Raw genomic sequence first — 20,567 nt, 5'->3', positions numbered from 1 at the left:
GGATTGACTTTTGACCGCACCCCTGCAAAACCCTGGTTGTGCACTAGCCGATGTACAAACGCACTATGGTCGCTGCCCATACCGACCATACCTTGATTCCGCTTCAGAAACTCTCTGGCCAGAAACCGCGGCTCAAGCATCTCATTCTACGATTAAGGACAGTTCTTTTCCTTCCGCATAATAAACCGCCATTTAAAATACGTCAAATAATTACTCCTAGTAAGTTAGGACTATCCCACCGAAAACTCCCCGCTGCTTAACACCCTGGGACCCGGGAGACATAAGATGTCCTTGAGTGCTTCCAGAAGCGTCCGTGGCTATGACCAGCTGCTTAGGCCGTTCTCTTTTGCACCAGTGCGATCGACTTTCGGGGTCAAAAATTATGTTTCATTAAAAAATAGAAAATTCCAGACTGTATTAACTGTGGCAACGGTGGAAACACACGAATTTGACATATTGAATTCAGTGTTGTACTAGGTTCGTGGTTACGTTGTCATAGGTAACTTAAACACAATGTTAATAAAAATAAGGTATTCAGTCAAATGTCAAACTTGGGTACCGGGGACCGAATGTAGTACTAGAGTTGGTACCCAGCCTGAGCCTGAGTGCTACGACTTTATTTGGACTTTGTCTTTACGCTACCCAGAGAGCTAAACGCGCGAGAGCGCACGAGCCTACGGATAGAGACCGTACTTTGCGTGTCTCTATATTCTAAGCCCTGCTACGAACCGTACGTAAACTTTTCGCTTTCGAGCCCTACTTAGCAGCGACCGGTGCGGTTCGCTTCTTTGTTCGGGGCTCTACTTAACGTTAAAACGCTTGATTGAGCCCATGAGTGGGCTTGGTCTAACACGATCGATACATCAGCTGTGCATATAACTTTGGCCGGATGAAAAAGCAACATTGACAGATACAGTGGAACACGTTTTGCAGAATTCCGCAATTCCAGTAACTAAACTTCGTGGTTGTGCGGCTAGCGATGTCGGTCACTTAGGCGTTGTGAGTTCGATTCCCGCTCCAGCCGAGGAAACTTTTTTTCAAAATGTGAAGGATATTATTGGAGTTGCATATACATTGGCGCACCCAGCCCGCATGATAGAAGCAAAATGCATTACATAAAAGGGCCGTTCATAAACCACGTAGACTTTTTGGGGGGAGGGGGGGTCTGGCCAAAGTCTACGCTCCATACAAATTTCAATTTTTTTTTTGTATGAACAAAAGTCTACGAGGGGGGAGGGAGGGGTCTGAGATGACCAAATTTTGGTCTACGTGGTTTATGAACAGTCCCTAACAGTATCATGGTGACCTGAGAGTCATACCACATGCGTCGCATATAACTCTCACTTCCCATTTTCAATCTTAGATTATATTCATATGATATTCCAATAGTGCAGTAATATATGATTGACATATACCTGTGATCGGGAGAGTTGGCTCAGTGCAGACAACCAATCATCGTAAAAGATGTTGTATAAGATGATAAAGCCTGATAAGATTATATGGCCTCCACTTTTTCATCTTATGCCACATCTTATACGATGACTGGTTGCCTGGGCTATGCTTAAGCACCATTCTTCGGCTGAACAATGAAAATCGATATAATATAGTTTATTGCATTGCTAACTGGACTGCGACAAAGTGCGGAATCTCAAATAAAAGTGCGATATTGCATCAAAACGTTCCGGTGTCTTCACCGCACTTATTCATCACGAGCTAATGAATAAGTGCGGTGAAGACACCGGAACGATCTGACGCAAAATCGCACTTTTATTTGAGATTCCGCACTTCATCGTCGCACTTATAACCGCGCAATGCGCAATAATAAGGAGTAAAATAAGTTAGAATTCCATCGACAAATTGATGTGCAAAGTGTGCTTTACAAGAGTTTTACTTAAATTAGAGACATTGACACTTCCGTAACTCACGCGGTTGGCCAACACCGCCAGCACCACGTTAATGCTGAATATCAACATACAACAGCGCTCGAGGGTTAAAAAATTCCAACGCATTAATTCATCGTAAACTATTCTAAAATTCTTCTTCAACAAAACAACGTTTAATACCCTAACCAATAGAATAATAGCTCCAGATTTTGCTTCGTCTCACCGTCATTTTGCACAAGATAAAACCGTTTTTGATTGCCTTCAAACAATTTTAACGCTCGATTAATGCTTCTTTCACAAGGTTGTATATAAAAACAGATAAAAACCATCTCTTTACTATATGATCTAAAGCATTGTCCACTTAGAATCCTTAGAATCCGGACGCGTTGAATATATTGCTGCGGTTTATTCAGTGACCGCTGCAACAGTTTTTTTGCAGCGGTTTGTTTATTCAGTAGTCCTTTTGCTATGGTGAAAATTTCATCGCTTTTGGTGCAGCGAATCAAAAGTTATTCTTGATGGAAGACGAACGAGGAAAATTAATTCTGCACACTCACGTTGTAAACCCAACGTGGTCAGGTGCAACAATTGCGAAAAGGTTGAAAATCGCGAAATCTACCGTGTGTGATGTTCTCAAACGGTTCCGAGAGCGAAATAGCGTTGCCAGAGCAGTTCAAATGAAGCGTCGCAGCGGAGCTTATGATCGCAAGCTGAGTTGGAAGGTATTGAGAAGTATTAAGGCAAACCCTGGACTCTCCGATAATGAGATCGCACTGAAACACGGCGCCGCTCGCAGCACCGTTCGACGAATTCGTCTACGAGCAGGATATCATTCTTATCGAGCCAGCAAGCAGCCGAACAGGACGTTCAAGCAGAGTATTGTGACCAAAACTCGCAGTCGAAAGCTGTACCTACAAGATTCTGATGAAGTACCAAGGGTGCCTGTTAATTGATGACGAAACCTACGTAAAAGCGGATTTCGGTCAGCTTCCTGGCCAAAAATTTTACTTAGCCACGGCACGAGGAGATGTTCCCGGTAGGTTTAAGTTCATGTTCATGGATAAACTTGCTCGGAAGTTCATGATCTGGAAAGGAATTTGTACCTGTGGAGCGAAAACTAAAGTTTTTGTCACGAACAAGTCAATGGACTCAAAGCTGTACAAGAAAGAATGCCTACAGAAACGCGTGTTGCCTTTCATAAAAGCACACAAGGGTCCTGTAAAGTTCTGTCCAGATTTGGCTAGCTCGAGACGCTGCACAGATGATCAGGTTTTGGATCAAACTTTCCAACGAGATCGGTACCAAGCGTGTGCAACGTTTGATGGCAGGAATCGCGAACAAAGTGCGCAGTTTTATCAGAAACGAAGAGAAATAATTATTTGTTATTTTTACATGAAAGGAAAATAAAATATCTTTGTTTTGGTTGGAAAACCTTTTTTGTATGTCATTTCGTTTCCGAGATATAAGCGACTTCTTCCGTCCGGATTCTAAGTGGACAATGCTTTAAGTCTAATCTTAACACTAAAATTACTAATACATCCTCTTAAATGATTGTTTTATTGTTGGCCACACTTTATTTTCCAACAGATAATGCTTCGCTAAGCGTAGTTCTAAACAACAATCAGCTCGGATCGAACTAACGGCATTTTGTTGTTTTATTTATAGAATATTATTCTGTTGATTGTCTTTGCAGTTGAAAAGCAAAAGTAAAACAGGTAATGGAGAAATTCTGAGTGTAGTTAAAGATTCGTTCAATGCGCCGATAATGAATATGGGTAATTCTCGCTGAAACCAGGCCGCCATTTACAAAAAGACTGGGATTTCAATTTTTTCTTGCATATTCGCTAGAATATGATAAAAAAGGGTGAAAACCACTTTGGTTGGGTTAAGTTGATGGACCCCACGCTTGGCAAGGGGCTAACAAGGTGACAAAAATGACGATTTTTCATCAAATTGCACCTAATTTATCGCATAATATCTCAAAATTTAATGTTGTAACATATACAAAACTTCACTTTTCTATGAAGGGAAAGTATAGACCTTTTATTTGAAGTTGAACCATTTTTGGCAGCCATCTTGGATTTGGTCGCCTTTTAGAATTTTAGCATTAAATGGCGATTTTCGCTGTGTTCGCAACCACCGATTTTGAATTCGAACTCATCATTAGAAACCTGAGAGTCTAAGCTTTCCAAAATATTCAAAAATTTAGGTATGCATTGACCGCAACAATGATATATCGATTAAAAGTTAGGCGATCTCAATGTGTTACGGAGAATCAGATGTATTTTTGGTGCAACTTTTCTTAAAAATAGAGCAAAAATCGATTTCAAATCGTCAGCCTAAAGTGGAAAGTCGAAACAATTCCCACTTAACTTCACATTTTCCAAATTAGAGCATGATTTTACACTACACAACTTACTTTGCACAACTAGGGTAAAAAATATAATTTGAACATGCACGGCGATGCATGTCTTGTTCCGAAGAGCTTATAAAAGTGGATACTTCTTAATATCGATTATTGGATCAAACAGACACAATTCTGATGACTTACGTTGAAAATACGCTTAACAATTGAGAATTTACTTCAAAATTATCGAAAATGTAAATTGTTTCACTGAAACCTCTCAAATGCACAGATACCGTAAATCGGGGTCAAATTGATCAGCGGGGTGAAATTTATCAATCAGGGATTACATTGTAATTCCATTCTATCAACTTCTATATGTCGTTATGACCATAATATTCTTACGTCATTCAGTTCATGGATGCCTAGAGATGAGTGTGCACTTTTCAGTTTATAGAAAAAGTTAATCTTACTTTTTTGAAGGTTTTTAAATGTGTTTATTACTTAGATGAAACCTTTGGTACTAAACAATCAGTTGCCACTAGTATTACCTGTGAACTTTCTGTGTTTACATTTTTATGGAACCTTTATTGTGATATTATGTACCTATTCTAGACAAGAATCAGTTTTAAAACTATTACATTTTGTTTAAAAATTAATTTAATGTGGCTAAACTCGCTTATTTCTTAGAAAATTGCCTACCTTCAGGCGTTTAAGAGTGAATTTCAAAAGTTAATTTAGCTTTTTAACAGTCAAATTCACAAGTTGTAAGAGTTTTGACACGTTATTCGTGTTCAGAAGGTCAAAATTAAGTGAATTAGGCGATTTAGAGTCTTAACTGATATTAAATTGTATGCTAATCAATTTCACCCCAAAATGGTATATTTAATTTTTTGGGGTTTGAAGTTATTTAACTTTATGTTAAAATTGGTTGAACCACAATTGTGTCACGCAGTTTTATAGAGGTCCACCCAGTACTGAATTTTCATACATTTTTTTTGACAATGTTTGGATTGGTACTCACGTTATCAGCAAAAGGTGTTTTAAAGTGATTAATTTGACCCCGGTTTACGGTATGCAAGACGTCATACACTTCACAGTCACATACAATATTCACCTCAAATTCGCTAAAATAATATTTGAAAAAAATTAACCCTTCAGCGCGCGCGCTGTTGTAAAAAGTACAACACTATCAAAAAACCTCGCTTTTCGTATACAACGCGAGCGCAGTGCAGATTCGGTTACTTGATGGCGCGCGTCCTGGAAGGTTAAAAGCCTTATTGCAATGAAACATGTTCAATAAAGAAGAATTGAGCAGCCACTCTCTTAAGAACGCTTAAAAAAGGTGGTGTCCAAAATAGGGTCTGGGACCATTTGGGCAGGAGCACCTATTTTGGGCACTTGCTGCTGTAACTCAGTCAATTTCAAACCGTTTGACTAGAATTTCTGCACATGGCTAGATACTGTGCGTATCTGATCGTGTCTCAAAAATCAAGTCGATCGGTTCAAAATTGACTGAGTTATAGCCAGTGCTGAAAAATTCATTTCATCATATCTAAATTCAATCACCTACAGCTCATTTTGGAGGCTGAACCTGAGAATATGGTATATGAAAGACTTGTGCAGCTAGACCAGTTCTGCTAGAAAGTCACGAAAAAACCGCTATTTTTCGAATATTGAACGTAAATGTCACGGGCTTCCTTTGAAAAATGCCAAATGATATTCACGGTGAATATCATTTAGCATTTTTCAAAGGTGGTCCGTGACATTTACCTTAAATATTCGAAAAATATCGGTTTTTCCGTGACTTTCTAGCAGAACTGGTCTAGCCGCACAAGTTTTTCATACACCATATTCTCAGGTCCAGCTTCTAAAATTAGCTGTAGGCGATTGAATTTAGATATGACGAAATGAAAGTTTCAACACTGGTTATAGCAGCAAGTGCCCAAAATAGGTGCTCCTGCCCAAATGGTCCCAGACCCTACATTACAAGTTTTCTATTGTAAACTGACGTACATAAAGATGCTATGCAATTGCATACTTGGAGGCGTATTCTATGGGTCTGGCGATATTTCCTCGATTTAAACAAAAATTGTTATAGTCATCAAAATAAATGCCTGCTACTTAAGCGGAGACATTTGATTATTTGGAAGAGAATATTTGTTAATTTATGCGATTCTATAACATTCCCCAGAAAAGTTTAGTAAGGCAAAAGAAGGGTGCAGAAAGATTGATTATAGACATGGGTATGATGATGATTATGGCATGGGTTCATTATTTTACTTGAAAATTTTTATTGTGAAACGCTAAACACACTTGTAATATATCCTTCTTTTAAATGTATTACTAAAAGCAAAGTTATGTCTAAATGTTTGTTTTTTGCAAAGGAGCGCAAAATAAAGAAGGGTAATTTCAGTTGTGGTTTTGGCTCAAGATATTATTTTGCATTATGCGCAATACAATTCTTGTTCGCAGAACTAAACTTGGAAACATTCCATTATTTGCTATAAATCATTAATTCTCAATAGATTCAACCAGAAGTGAACTCGTGTTATATATTTTCAGTAAAGCTGAACGCGTTGGAAATGGAGAACATATTAAACACGATGTGCAAAATCTACAGAGAAAATATTTTTTCTGCAGATATTTTATTCAGTGTACAAGATGTTTGTGGGCCAGTTTATTTATGGCCGACATATATTAAAAAAATAATGGTGTCGAAAACTTTAAATTATTCGGAGAGAATAAAGCTGACCACATTTTTCTACGTCAATGTCTGGAGGGATCCATCGCAATGGCTGCAACTGATAATTCGGCTAAAGGGCGTTTCGTTTAGACGGTATGAAGGAGAACTATCACGATTATTCCACTACTACGGAACAGAAAACGTACAAAAAAATATTTTTCCTTTTGCGTATCACATAACTGTTATGAATATCTTGATGGCACACTAAGAAATAAAGCGTAATTTAGTATACGTGTTGTGTATTCTATTATATTGAAGAAGTTAAAAGACTTTCAATCGGAAATCTTTTATTTCACTGGTTATCGAAAATCTTTTTTTTTTTTGGTCTTCAGGTAGGGAACCTAAGTATCCGCCGAATGCGATGTGTTCCTCCTCTTTGAAGACTACCAGTTTGATGCTAATAACTATAAATGTATAACTTAAGAGTCGATGTTTAAAAAAAGGAAGAATATTTGATGAAAATGTAAGCAGTTTGATGCCAATAAAGAACGCCCTATGTTTAAAAGAAGAAAAAATTATCCTATGAAAATATTAGTAGCTTAATGCCAATGGCTATTCTAACAGTGTAACTAGAAAGAACAGACTGTTTAAAAGAAGGGAAAATATTTGATGAACATATTGGCAGGTTGATGCCGATAACTATTTGAATAGTTAACATGAAAGAACAGCCTATATAATAAGAATGAGAAATTTACGACTTATGAAAATTTCCTTCAATGCAAAAAGTACGGCACGCTTATGTATTATGCAACAAATAATTTTGCTTTTTTTCCTTTGAATTTCTATTTTTAAAATTATCCGTTATTCTATGTACAACACAAATGATAGAATCACAATTGTATGTAAAAAAACTGTTTTACAATTGTGAAAGATGAAATTCATATAAAGAAGGCAAAATACACCATTGTAAATTTTATTCTGCTTTATACGTGAAATCTAACTGCACCGTTTTGAATCATGAGTGTTTTGATGAGTTAAAGTAACGAGATCTTTTATTATCAATTTTGAGATGAACAAAACTCATGCTTAGTAAAAATGTTGTTCAATACAATATTAAAAAAGCCTATTTTCGGAAGTATCGTTTTCGAAAGTATATTTCCCTTCTTTTATACGCAAGCTTTTCTTTCATTGCTATGCAAGTTTGTCTTTGAGATATTTTCATACTGATATGTACATACTGATTGTATTCAGAAAAATAAAAAATCCCCCGAAATGTGTTCGCAGACAGAGTGGCATTAGGCATTTTTGGCAGTTTTGTTCTTTGTCATGAGGAGTTTTTGTCGGCCAAATTACCTATAATCCAATTTGATAGAAAAAGTATTAAAGCAAACTTTGTGATCAACAAGTTTAAGAAAACACCCCATAACGAAGAGAGCAAAGTTGCCGAGAATAGTAGAAATTCCCCTATTTATAGTTGAAAGCTCCTAAATGTAAAACAAATAAATTATTTGCATTAGTATTTTTTCAATGCAACTTGTAAGAAGCTTTATCACGAAACATCTGGAAAGCTAATCCATTTCCGCTATAAAAAATATCTCATCGTATGGAAAATAGGCAGCCTTGCCTTTTTCGTTTATTCGGTGTTTTGTACTCAGCCATGGAGGACGTGTTTTTTGGTTTCGAGGAAGAACAAGGTGAGGACAACGAGGGCGTGGAAATTTTAAAATGTGGTCCGAAAAGTTTTAAACTTTTACATAAAGGATTTCAGTACCACCAGGACAAAAAGGTTTGTAGAACCTCAAAATGACAACAGAAATATTTAATTTTAATTTAAAATTTTAATTTCAGGTTGACAATAAGGTATATTGGCAGTGCGCTCTACGAAGAGAGCAGGACAAAGGCAGCAAATGTCCAGGACGAGCAAGGACGAATGTAGCCGCCAGTGAGCACAACCATAAACCAGACCCGTTGGACACTGATACAACACGGTACCGTGCAGCGTTAAAGCGAAAGGCAAGAGAGGGAACAGACAAGCCGGAAAAAATCATAAGAGTTTGTGCTCCAAAATTCCCCATCGAGGTAGGTATACAAAAACCACGTGCTTGCTGTGCTAGTTAAAAATGCAGTCACACATTATCATAATGTAATGTTGCGTACAACTTTATTGTATGCAATATTTTGTTATCTATCATTAAAACAATATTGCATACGAGTGACTTGAATGCTGTCTTAGGGTTCATTCAAATATTACGTAACGCAAAATTTGGCAGTTTTAGACCACCTCCCCTCCCCCCACGTAACAACTTTTGCATGGGAAATTTTGAAATTTTGTATGAAGCGTAACACAGCACTAGACCCTTGGCTAAACCCCCTCTCTCCCTCTTAGCGTTACGTAATATTTGAACGAGCCTTCACATGCACAGTGTGTTTGGTTCTATACCATTAGCCCAAAATTAACTTACCCGAATATAACATTAACCTGAATACCACTAGCAGTAGAAAGCTGTTGTTGGGGGAAACTGATCAAAAGTTTCATCAGATATTTTCCTTCTTTTAATTATCGGCTGTTCTTTCAGGACATATTGCCACAAAGCCTAATGGTATCATAAGTAATTATATTCAATAAGTTTTTCGGGATAGTGTTATAGACTCAATGTGTACGTAAACGCCCATAATATGTACAGTATAATAATAGTATTTTTTTTAAATTTCTTTCTCAGGTTCAAACGACTATCTCAAAGACAGCACAGCGGAGAGTGTGTCAAAGGCAGCGTGATGGAGCAAGTTTGCCAACGTATCCAGCAGATTTCGATGATTTGGATGATCGCTTTATGAAAACACTCGATGGCCGGAATTTCCTTTTGGCAAATGCTGTAAAAAAAGGAAAACGGATCCTTATTTTCAGCACAACTGACAATTTAACAAGATTAAGTCAAGCGGAAATAGTAATCCTCGACGGAACATTTGCTATGGCCCCCAAAGGATTCCGGCAGATTTTCACTGTCCACGGTTCAATCGGACGTGGTATGGGCCGAAAATTTGCCCCCTTTGTCCACTTTCTGCTGCCAGACAAAACTGAAGTAACCTACAAAAGAGCGTTGAGACTTCTGAAGAAGAAATGCAGGGACAACGGAATCAATTTGGACCCCAAAATTATCCTGACGGATTTCGAGGCCGCCGAAATAAATGCGGTGAGAAACGCGTTTCCTGATTCGGCTTTGTTTGGGTGTTTCTTCCACCTAACCAAGAGCTGGTGGAAACGCTTGCGGAAGGTTGGACTGACCGGAAATTATGCTAAAAGCATTAAGTTCCAAATGGCATTCCGAAAGACCCAAGCCATGGCCTTCTTGGATCCTCAAGATGTGCCTGAAGGATTTGCTGCCATCCGAAAGCATTTACCAAAAGCTATGAACCAATTTTTTGATTATGTGGCAGATAATTATGTTCTGGGGAAATTAAAGAAAAGCGACCCGTCTCACAGATCAAAACCACGATTACCTCCGACAATCTGGTCTATGAAGTCGAACCTTATGAGCAACATTCCGCGTACTTCCAATGCAATCGAGGGTTACCATAACAAAATGAACGGTCAACTCAAAGGAAGCAGCATACAATTTTATGCAGTAATCAAATTCTTCCAGCAGGAAGAAATATTGACATCTGCAGAATATATGTGGTATCTACAAGGCGACATGCTCGAAGATCGGCGATCGAAGAAGCTAATAGCAAAGGACGAGAAACTCAAACTGCTGGTACTTGCGAGAGACATCGAAAATATTGATATTCACAGCCACCTCCAGGGTTTGGCATTAGCGCTTCATGAAAAATGAAAAGGTTTGCAATGATTTGATTTTATTTTATTTATTTACATTCACGTTAACTTGAACTAAATTTAATTCTTTACACTGCAATTACAGCAAAATACATCAGATAAATATTAAAAACTAGATATTGTTTTAAAGTTTAATATTTTCTGAGGAATGGTGCATTCTGGAGAATGGTATTCTGGGGAATAGAATTCTGGGGAATGGTTTTCTGGGGAATGTTATAGAATCAATTTATGCTACTTCCATGCTTTAGCAGTATTCATGGCTAAGTACTGAGATAATTGCCCTGTCCAAATTATACAGGGTGTTAGGTTCCTGAGTGCAAACTTTTTAAAGGGTGATAGAGGACCATAAATGGTGAAAAAATTGTTCTACGCATATGGTCAAATCTCAATCGTTACGTAGTTATTGAACTCCCCATGTTTTTAACTCTTATTGCCTTAACTGGCTATAACTTTAAAATGGTCAAACTTATCGCACTTTTTTAACCCTTATTCGAAAGATGATTGAATTTTCTATCAAATGGCATCTTTGAACCGATCTGTTTAGTTAAATAACTAAGTTTTCTAGAGCAAATAGCCTAAAAGTTGTGTGTTTTAATTTGTTTTTGTCAATTATCTTTGAAAAATGCGTAATAATTTAAAATCAATTATTTGGCAAAGTTGTGGCCCCTGTTTCACTCGACAATTCGTTCTTTGACATCAAACTTCTATCTCTTATCGTTTTTTTTTGCAATTTCGATTTAAACGTCGCATTTCAGATCAGAAATTTGCAATCGTCATGGAAAGCACTTTTTTGCGCACTGTGCCGCACATTCAAATCAAAATTGCAAGAAAACGATAAGAGTTAGAAGTTTTGCGTCAAAGAACAAATTGTAGAGGGGAACAGGGGTCACAGCTTTGCCAAAGGAAGAATTTTAAATTATTACGCATGTTTTAAAGATAATGGACATAAACAAATAAAAACACACTATTTTTAGCTATTTTGCTCTAGAAAACTTAGTTATTCAGCTAAAGCAATTGGTTCAAAGATGTCATTTGATAGAAAATTCAATAATCTTTCGAATAAGCGTTAAAAAACTGCGATAAGTTTAACCATTTTAAAGTTATAGCCAGTTAAGGCAATAAGAGTCAAAAACATGGGGAGTTAAATAACTACGTAACGGTTGAGATTTGACCATATGCGTAGAACATTTTTTTCACCATTTATGGTCCTCTATCACCCTTTGAAAAGTTTGCACTCATGAACCTAACACCCTGTATATACCTGAGGGTGTCAAAAACATATATTCGGAGTCCAAAATGCAATTCTAACAGGTGATTGGAAACTATGATTTTCTTAGCTTAAAATGCTTTCGTTAAGGTTTTTGTCACCAGGAACGCAAAGTACAATAATATTATAGGCGTATTATGTAGTAACTTTGCAAAAATAATAAATTGCTTTCTAAGGAAGCTAGGGGACGATTTTTCCAACGTTGTCCTCAGCCTGTTCAAATACATGAATTGCCCTATCATCAACTTACTTTGTTGAAAATTGCTTTGCAAGTGAAAACAGAGGAACAACCGCGGGAGGTCAATCATGCTCAGGCTCACCCGAAAAACAAAAATCCACTTGCGCACTGTTTTGATTGAGTAATTTAAATTCAAAGCTCAATATTAACATCTGCCAATTGCACCATCATCATATTTGAAATCAAATGCGTCAATCATCACCATGCATTCAACCTGCTCAATTGAGCGTGTGACGTACGTAGAGCAAACGTTTATTCAGTCAAAAGAAAATCTCCATCTGCCATTCTAGGAAATTTCCCAGATGGGAATCAGTCGACAAACCTAATCAAACAAGTGCAAGAAAATTGATTTTCCACTCACCTCGTCAGCATGTTGGCTCTGTTCACGGCGATTTCCGCTTCGACGCGAAACCGGTCCTGTGCGTAACGGTCGACGACCCCTTCTCCGAGATTGAGTGCCGTGCCAGCCGTACAGTTGGACCCGAGCAGATGTTGACTTTCGACGATTTGAAGAAACTTCGTCACCACATCTCGGCCCTTCATCAGATTGCGCCTATTGTTCCTACTGGTTTCATCCAGCTCGCTCAGATCTATGTCCTCCATGCGAAAAATTTCGCTCATATCAGCTTCATCGCCATTGTTGTCACTGGTGCCAACGTCATCGGGTGAATCCGCCGCATCCGAAACCCAATTCAGTGGATCGTCCGAGTTCGACGGGTCCGAGTCCGGGGTTGCGTCCAGATTGGCACCGTTGAATATGATTGTAGACGGTGCATCCGCTTCGTTTGGCTCGAAACTCATTGTCGGCGTATCGTTAAGGATATTTATAACCTCGTCGTCAGCAGGACCGTCAGGTCCATCGTTCTGAAAGGTCTCCGTGGAAAGTGAATCGAACGATTGTTTTCGTAGTTCGTAATTAAATTTTTCCTCCGCATTGTTTCCACGGTCCGTTTTGCCGTTAATTGGTCCAGATTTTTTCTCACCCTGATCCGTCCAACTAGTAGCTTCATTAGCAGTATCTGACGAAGCGAACGGATAACGATGGTCGCCGCCATTGGCCAGAAGCGGTGAGTCGTTCGGATAGTCGTTATTCTCCGGCGAAGCAGTAGTTACGGTCAAAATCTGCTTCCGCTCCAAAGTTGCCGTCGACAACGGTCGGAAAAAAGTGTAGTCGTTATTTATTTTGACATTTTTCCAATATTTCTCCTTCAGGTAAGTGATAGAGTGTTGTAATTCGCTTTCGGCACTCTGAAGCTGGTCTCCGTCACTAGCAATCGCACTTTCGAGGGAGACTGAAAAAGGTGACGACACTTGTGTGTAATCTTTTCGATTGCCATTCACGTGTTTCAACTCGTTTTTCTTCCGTTCAGCCGGCGGAGACCGCTCGTGACTGGGAATAACTTTTCGCAATAACGTGTCCGGATTGGAAGAATGTGCCAACCTTTCATTGCCGTTTTTGGTACCTTTTGTACGTGCTCGAAAAGGTTTCAGCTCTATCTTTACCTCGTCTAAATTCTTGTGAGATTTAAGATATTCCAATCCTTTATCAACTGTTTTTCGTATGTTTTCCATTATCTCTTTTTTGATAAGCTTTTTCTTCTGAGGAACTCCTTTTGGGACCAGCTTTTGCCCTTGTGCCGTTGGCATGATAGGAGTGAACCGTTGGATCGAATCCACAGAAAAGGGAAGGTTAAGGGTGCGATTGTTTCTCCAGCTGTTGAAGGATGCCTGCTGCCGCCCACTGCTGCCACCTCCAGATTCGATTGATATACTATCAAAATCGCTGATATCAATCATTCGGTCCAATTCTTCCGATTCACTGAACTGTATCGTGAGCGTATCGGAATTATTGCTATTATCCGAAAATTGATCCACCCCTATCCTCCCCTTTCCGGCCTTTTTGACGAGGGACCTCAATTCGCCCGTGCTGCTCGTTTCGTTTGAATCATCGACCGTATCATAGTCCAGTAGGGTAAAGTTATCGAACACCTGCAGACCCCACCGGATGTGATCCTTCTCGCTCGAATGACGAACCCGTGACCTGCCATGGCGAATGATTAGGTACTCCGACGTTGAACTCCAGCAATTAGCCACAAAACAGGACAAACATACGAGCAGGTGATAATGGCATAACATGTTTTCCCTTCCAAATACACAAACCTGCGTCGTTCCGCCTCCCAAAGTCCACACTTCAATCCTCACTTTCAATTGGCGTGTTTGTCGCCTTTAGCCACGGATGATTTGCTCCGGTTATCCGGAAGGGAAACCACAATCAAATGCCAGTGCCAGACGCAGCCGACGACTATTCGCAACAGCCGAACCGAACACAAGCTCTGACCAGGAATATCGCACTCCTGTTTCTATCGGTAAACGTTTTCGTTCCGGCAATTTATCGTTAACTCCACGGTTTGCTTTATCATGCCACTCTGAACGCGGCACCACTTCTTGTTGCCACCGCTGCTGCTGCTTCGTTTGAATGCCGGTAAGCTACTCATTTCAGCAAATACCTTCCCTATATATTTGACGGCACACGATTTGATTCTGCACTGAGGCTCGAACGGGCTCAACTCATCTTTCTAGTGAGAGACGGAATTAATTCACTCCTTCCTGGGTTAATGCTGATGCGAGAAAAATCCTTCTTAATAATGGCGAAAGCTGCGTGAGATCAGGAGTGTTCGCTTTGCGGTAAACGGTAGCACCAGTTGGCCAAACGATGATAATCCAGCACTGGATTAACTGTGGTTTTGCGGCAATGATTAATGAATTTTCATGTCTGTCAATTGATATTCAATTCAGTTGGGGCTCACCACGTCAGAGGAGAGGCTCTTCCGGTGCACGTGATTGGGCCGGGACAATGGCAATCAGGCACTTGTTAGCATTCTGCGGTGAATAATCTGCAAGCAAGGGAGAGAAACCAGAAAAGGATGCATTGTTTTAACGAATATAATTGGTAAACCATGAAAGTATTATATTTTTACATTAAGCTCTCCGGTGCCGGAGCAATTAGCAGTTCATTGAAATCAATTTGCATTGTAGCACACTTGCGGTTAATAACTTTTTCAGGTGCATCGATTATGTACATATCCGGAAACACCACTGTGAGGTTAATCGACAAATATCATTGGCTGGGTTAAAGCAAACGCTGCAGGAGGCAAAAGGAGGCATTCTGGTAAAATGATTCAGACTATTGTAAATATGTGTGTGTGGGTTAATAATAATTGTTAAAACATTGTGAAAATGCGATCAGCTGGTTGGTCATTTTCCGAGAAGGACAAAATAGCTAGAATACCAATCTCAGATATGCAAAATCCAATTAAGAACGTTATCATATTATGTCACGCAACTGGTCCATTTCCTTCCCGGAATGTCACACTTTTCGTATGGGGCTTCTAAAACTTTTCATGACTCGTCACAATTTGCTGATTCTCTTCTTTCTCTCAAAGCGTGACGTAATTTATGGGCGTTCCCATACTTACAATCTGGATAAGGTATTGAAACACCCTGCGTAAAAGAATGGGATTTATCAATTATAAAATAATATCTCCAATGTTCAGCAGTCCTCAATACCACACCAATAATTTGTTGAAATATTCTTCGTTTGTGATTCAATAGGGGAACAAAGCCCAAATTGCCAAGATGGGGTAAAATGGCCCAACTCATAAAGTCATTTCTGAATGGGAATTGATCATTACTATAGGTGAATGGTATCAAGATATGTTTGCATCGAACATTCTTCTAGAAGCTAGTCCACGAAACCCACGAAAATTCTTTTGATTCCCCAATGAAAATTGGCAACTTCCGGTTTTTCGTGCTTGCAATTAAGGTTTTCTGGTGATTTTGTTACCAGCCAAGTGTTTCCAACGAGATTGAGGCACACATGGAGACGCATGGTTGTTGATATCTACGCTTTCCATGTTAGGGCCCAGACAACCAGTAATCGTATAAGATGTTGCATAAGATGATAAAGTGGAGGCCATATGCGTGCATGCCTCCATTTAGGCGCATGCAAAATGTACGCATATCGCCTCCACTTTAGCATCGTATGTAACATCTTATACGATCACTGGTTGACTGGGGGGTCATTCAAATATTACGATCATCGTTTTGCGGGGAGGGGGGTAACACTCCATTTATTGATTATACGAAAACGCGTGACAGAGAGGGGGGGGGGGGGGGGAAGGAGTCGGAAATGCCCGAAAACTGATGGACATAATTTTTGAATGTTTTCATGAAGTGGCATCTTACCCTATGGCAGACGATCGTTTTGCACCACTTCCGTTTTACGAATTAGTTTTAAAAATCGCTAAAAAACGATGAAAATGCAGTATTTAAGTGAATAGTTTTGCTGTTACCACTTTGAAAGCCTAGTTGCTGTTACCATTTTGAAAGCCCAACAAATGACCCTACCTACGGGCTGAAACGGTTTGAGTTGACAATTGTTAATTACGGCTAGCCCCAATGCTACTCCCACTCAGGGTCGGCGACTGCTTGCTTTGGGCGGACACGTTTACACCAATCTACAGTACCAAAGTGAATAATACAAAACAGAGTAGCAGACCCACTGTTAGGGACACTAAGGCGGTCTTCGACAAAATTAAATGGAACAATACTCAAATGATATAAACTTATACATATTTATTCAAAAGACATTACAAATATTGGGGAAATAGTCACATTGCGGTCGTTTAGGAGCAGATAATATAGTGAGATAGTGTGTGGTTTACTAGACTGGCCCAACACAATAATGCTGCAAATTCCACGAGGCACCCTCTAGAAAAGTGCCTTTGGATGACAAGGAAAAATTGTGAAAGTTTTAGCTCAATCGTTTGAAAACTGAGCTGGCGCAAATGAGTTGAAGGTTTGTTAGCATTTTTTCTTTTGTTTTTATCAACGTGTACTTTAACTTATAAGCTAATTCTACACTTATTTGTTTGTAAGGGGTTTTCAGTCCAAATATTTGGGAAATTAGATGACCTTCAGTCTCTCATTCAGCACGCTTGGTTTGGTGATCCGTTGGCATACAGACCTGTCTGCCTTCTGGAAACTGAACAACGGAAAGCTTTTGGAACGGATCATTCTATCGAGGCCAGTCTACCGAGAAACCCGATGACTCTGGCCTCTTGGATAACCAGTTCGGCTTTCGGAAGGGTCGATCGACGGAGGACGCTATTAGGGCTATAACCAAAACGACCGAAAAAGTGCTTCAAGAATCGAACAGGAATCCGCTATTGCGCGGTCGTCGCGATGGACGTAAATAATGCTTTCAACAGCGTCAACTGGGCCGCCATCGAGTGCGCAATACACCACCTACAGGGGATACTCAAAATAACTGGGACAGGTAAAATTTTCAATTTTCGAGAAATGTCCACCTAGCTGTAACTTTTCGGAAAGGGCATCGAATATCCTCAAATTTTTACTGTGAGTTCATCAACTAGTTGTGTATCAGTGGTTAAATTTTGGAAAAAATCGGGCTTTTATTTATTTATTTATTTATTTATTTATTATAATTCATCTGACAAGTAGTCTACATGAATGTGGTTAAATTGTAAAAACAAAACAAAACAAAAATACATTAAAACTAAACAGCTATACATTGAAATTATAAAATAGAACAGCAAACATTAGACATTTCTTCTTATTCTATTACGAAACGTATTGGAAGATTCGCCGAACTCAAAAAGAGATTCCATTGATGAAAATACTCGGATTACCGCTGTCAAGGGTTCATTGTAGCCATACGCCGTGCGATGATAACTTAGCTGCAAGAGGCTGTTATTCCGAAGTGACCGGTGCGGGACACGAAAGTTTAGCTGCGATAGCAATACCGGGCAATCCACCTCACCATTGAGTAGCTTTGCGACAAATGTTGCTTGTAGAATTTTTCTTCTTTGCTCCAATGTCTCCAAGTCGAGCAACAAACACCTGTTTGGATATGGAGGCAAATTCACTGGGTCGCGCCATGGTAGATTCCGCAATGCCAGCCTGACAAATCTCTTCTGTACACGTTCGAGGCGAAGGATCCAGGTCATCTCATATGGACACCAGACGATAGAAGCGTTTTCTAAAATCGGCCGAACTAGCGAGCAATACAGTGCTTTTAAACAGTGAGGATCCTTGAAGTCACGAGCAATCTTGGAGATAAATCCGAGCTGTCGGTTCGCTTTGGATATAACCGATGAATAGTGGAGACGGAAATCCAGCTTCGGGTCCAGAAGCACACCAAGATCATTCACTTGATCAACTCTACGGAGCAGAGTGCCATCTATGTGGTAGTTGTAAACTATTGGGTCCTTATTACGATGAAATGTCATCACAACACATTTCGGAATACTGACGATCAGTTTATTCCGACGGCACCAACTAACGAATAAATCCAGTAGATTTTGGAGTTGATGACAATCCTCCACCGTGCGTACAACGAGGTAAAGTTTCAAATCGTCCGCATATACGAGTTTGACTTTGGCTCCCAGAAGTGCCGCAACATCATTGAAAAATAGCGTAAAGAGTAATGGACCCAAATTACTGCCTTGAGGCACACCGGACAAACTAGTGAATGGTTCAGACACATAAGAATCCAGTTGCACACGAAGTGTTCTATCAGTCAGGTAAGAATGCAGCCATGATGTCAGCGTTGCTGATGCTCCCAGCCTCGCAAGCTTAGATATCAGTATTCGATGGTCAATCTTGTCGAAGGCAGCTTTCAGGTCTGTGTAGATGACATCAACTTGCGTGTGCTGCTCCATTGCTGTAAGGCACGTGCTTGTGAATTCCAGCAAATTAGTTACCACAGACCTACCAGGAATGAAACCATGCTGGTCTGTAGAAATGTAGCATTTTGAGTTATTGAGTACAGCTTTGCTCAGAATGATTTCAAATAGTTTGGAAGCAGCGCAAAGACTAGTGATTCCGCGATAATTTGTGACATCTCGACGATCACCAGACTTGAACACTGGAAACATAAACGATTGCTTCCATAAGGCTGGGAATTGACCGTGATTAAGGGATCGGTTGAATATGGCAGCAAGAGGTTTAGCTAAGGCTGATGAACAGCGACGGTAAACCGTAGCGGGAATGCCGTCCGGGCCGGGACAAACCGAATTTTTCAGTTTTATGGACGCAGCTATTACCATTTCTTCAGTTATCACAAACGTTGACAAATCCAACAGATCCAATGGAACATCACGCACGGCAGACTCTATTTCGCTATCGCTGGTTTCATGAGCTTCAAACACAGACGCAAAATGTTTCGCAAATAGTTCACTCGGCTTTACAAGAACTCTCTCTGTCGCCGAGCCGCATATTGATAGGGATACTGGAATTTTTCCTCTTGCTATTCACAAAACTCCAAAAGCTACGTGGGTTCTGACGCAAATTCCATTGAACCCTGAGGACATGTGATTTGTACAACGCACCATTCAGTCGAGAATAGGCATTACTCGTACGCTTGAACTCCTGCTTCGTATCGGTTGTCTTGCATCGCCTTAATTTACGCTGCGCTGCATTTCGTTCTCGTTTCAGCTTGCGAAGATGCGGTGTACTCCAAGCTGGTGAAACTGGATGTCTTTTCAATGGTGCATTTGATTCCAGCCAGTGTTTGATCACACCACAAAAATACACAGTCATATCATCAACATTGGGTGACTCAAGAATATCGTTCCAACTTTGGTCAGAGAGAAACTGTAGAAGCAATGCGTAATCAACTCTTCGGTAATCTAGACGTCTAACATTGTCAACCACTGAACGAGGAGTGGAAATGTGCAAAGTGGGGAGAGCAGCAAGGGATAGCACCAAAGGAGGATGGTGGAAATCAACAGGTAATAGCGGCGCGACGGACACATCGATTTCAACGTCGTTCTCAGTATCATGAAATACTAAGTCAAGCGTGCGACCAAGGTGGTTTCGAATAATATTACACTGACTTAGGTTCAGAAAGTCCATTCCGTCTAAGAGTGCAATGCTGGCAGCACTAAGCGATGATATTTCGGCAAGGCGAGCCTTGTTGTCTGCTGCTACCCATTCCAGTCGAGGTTGATTGTAGTCGCCACATGCTAACACTTTGTCCACATTTTCGCTCAATTCTCTCACGGATGCGATGTGAGATTCCATGATTCCATCATCCCGGCTTCGATCTGGTGGGATATAGATAGCAGCTATGCCAAGCTGGATACCCTTTATTCTAGTTGAGACGCAGATTTGTTCTAGATTCCTGCCATGCTCTACGGTTACCGCTGAACTGGGATAACACTGCGCTACAGCAATCAGTACTCCACCAAAATTGGCTTTTTCGCTGTTAGATGAACTGCGATCACAGCGGAAA

General features: G+C 40.0%; 1 protein-coding gene across 2 annotated transcripts in view; it reads right to left on the bottom strand.

Moving 5' to 3' along the window:
• LOC109414240 (uncharacterized) overlaps window positions 1-15,712 on the bottom strand; it is a 357,064-nt gene extending 341,352 nt beyond the window's left edge. For both annotated transcript variants that reach the window (XR_009997784.1, XM_062852084.1), the window contains exon 1: window positions 12,612-15,712. Coding sequence is in view for 1 of the 2 variants with exons in the window: in XM_062852084.1 (XP_062708068.1) it covers window positions 12,612-14,386 (1,775 nt within the window). In the remaining variant the exon portion in view is untranslated. The remainder of the gene's footprint in view (window positions 1-12,611) is intronic.
• Window positions 15,713-20,567: the final 4,855 nt, after the last annotated feature.

This window comes from Aedes albopictus, chromosome 2 (genome assembly GCF_035046485.1).
Source record: "Aedes albopictus strain Foshan chromosome 2, AalbF5, whole genome shotgun sequence".
Classification (NCBI taxonomy): Eukaryota; Metazoa; Arthropoda; class Insecta; order Diptera; family Culicidae; genus Aedes; species Aedes albopictus.
This window is presented reverse-complemented; position numbering and strand designations above follow the sequence as displayed.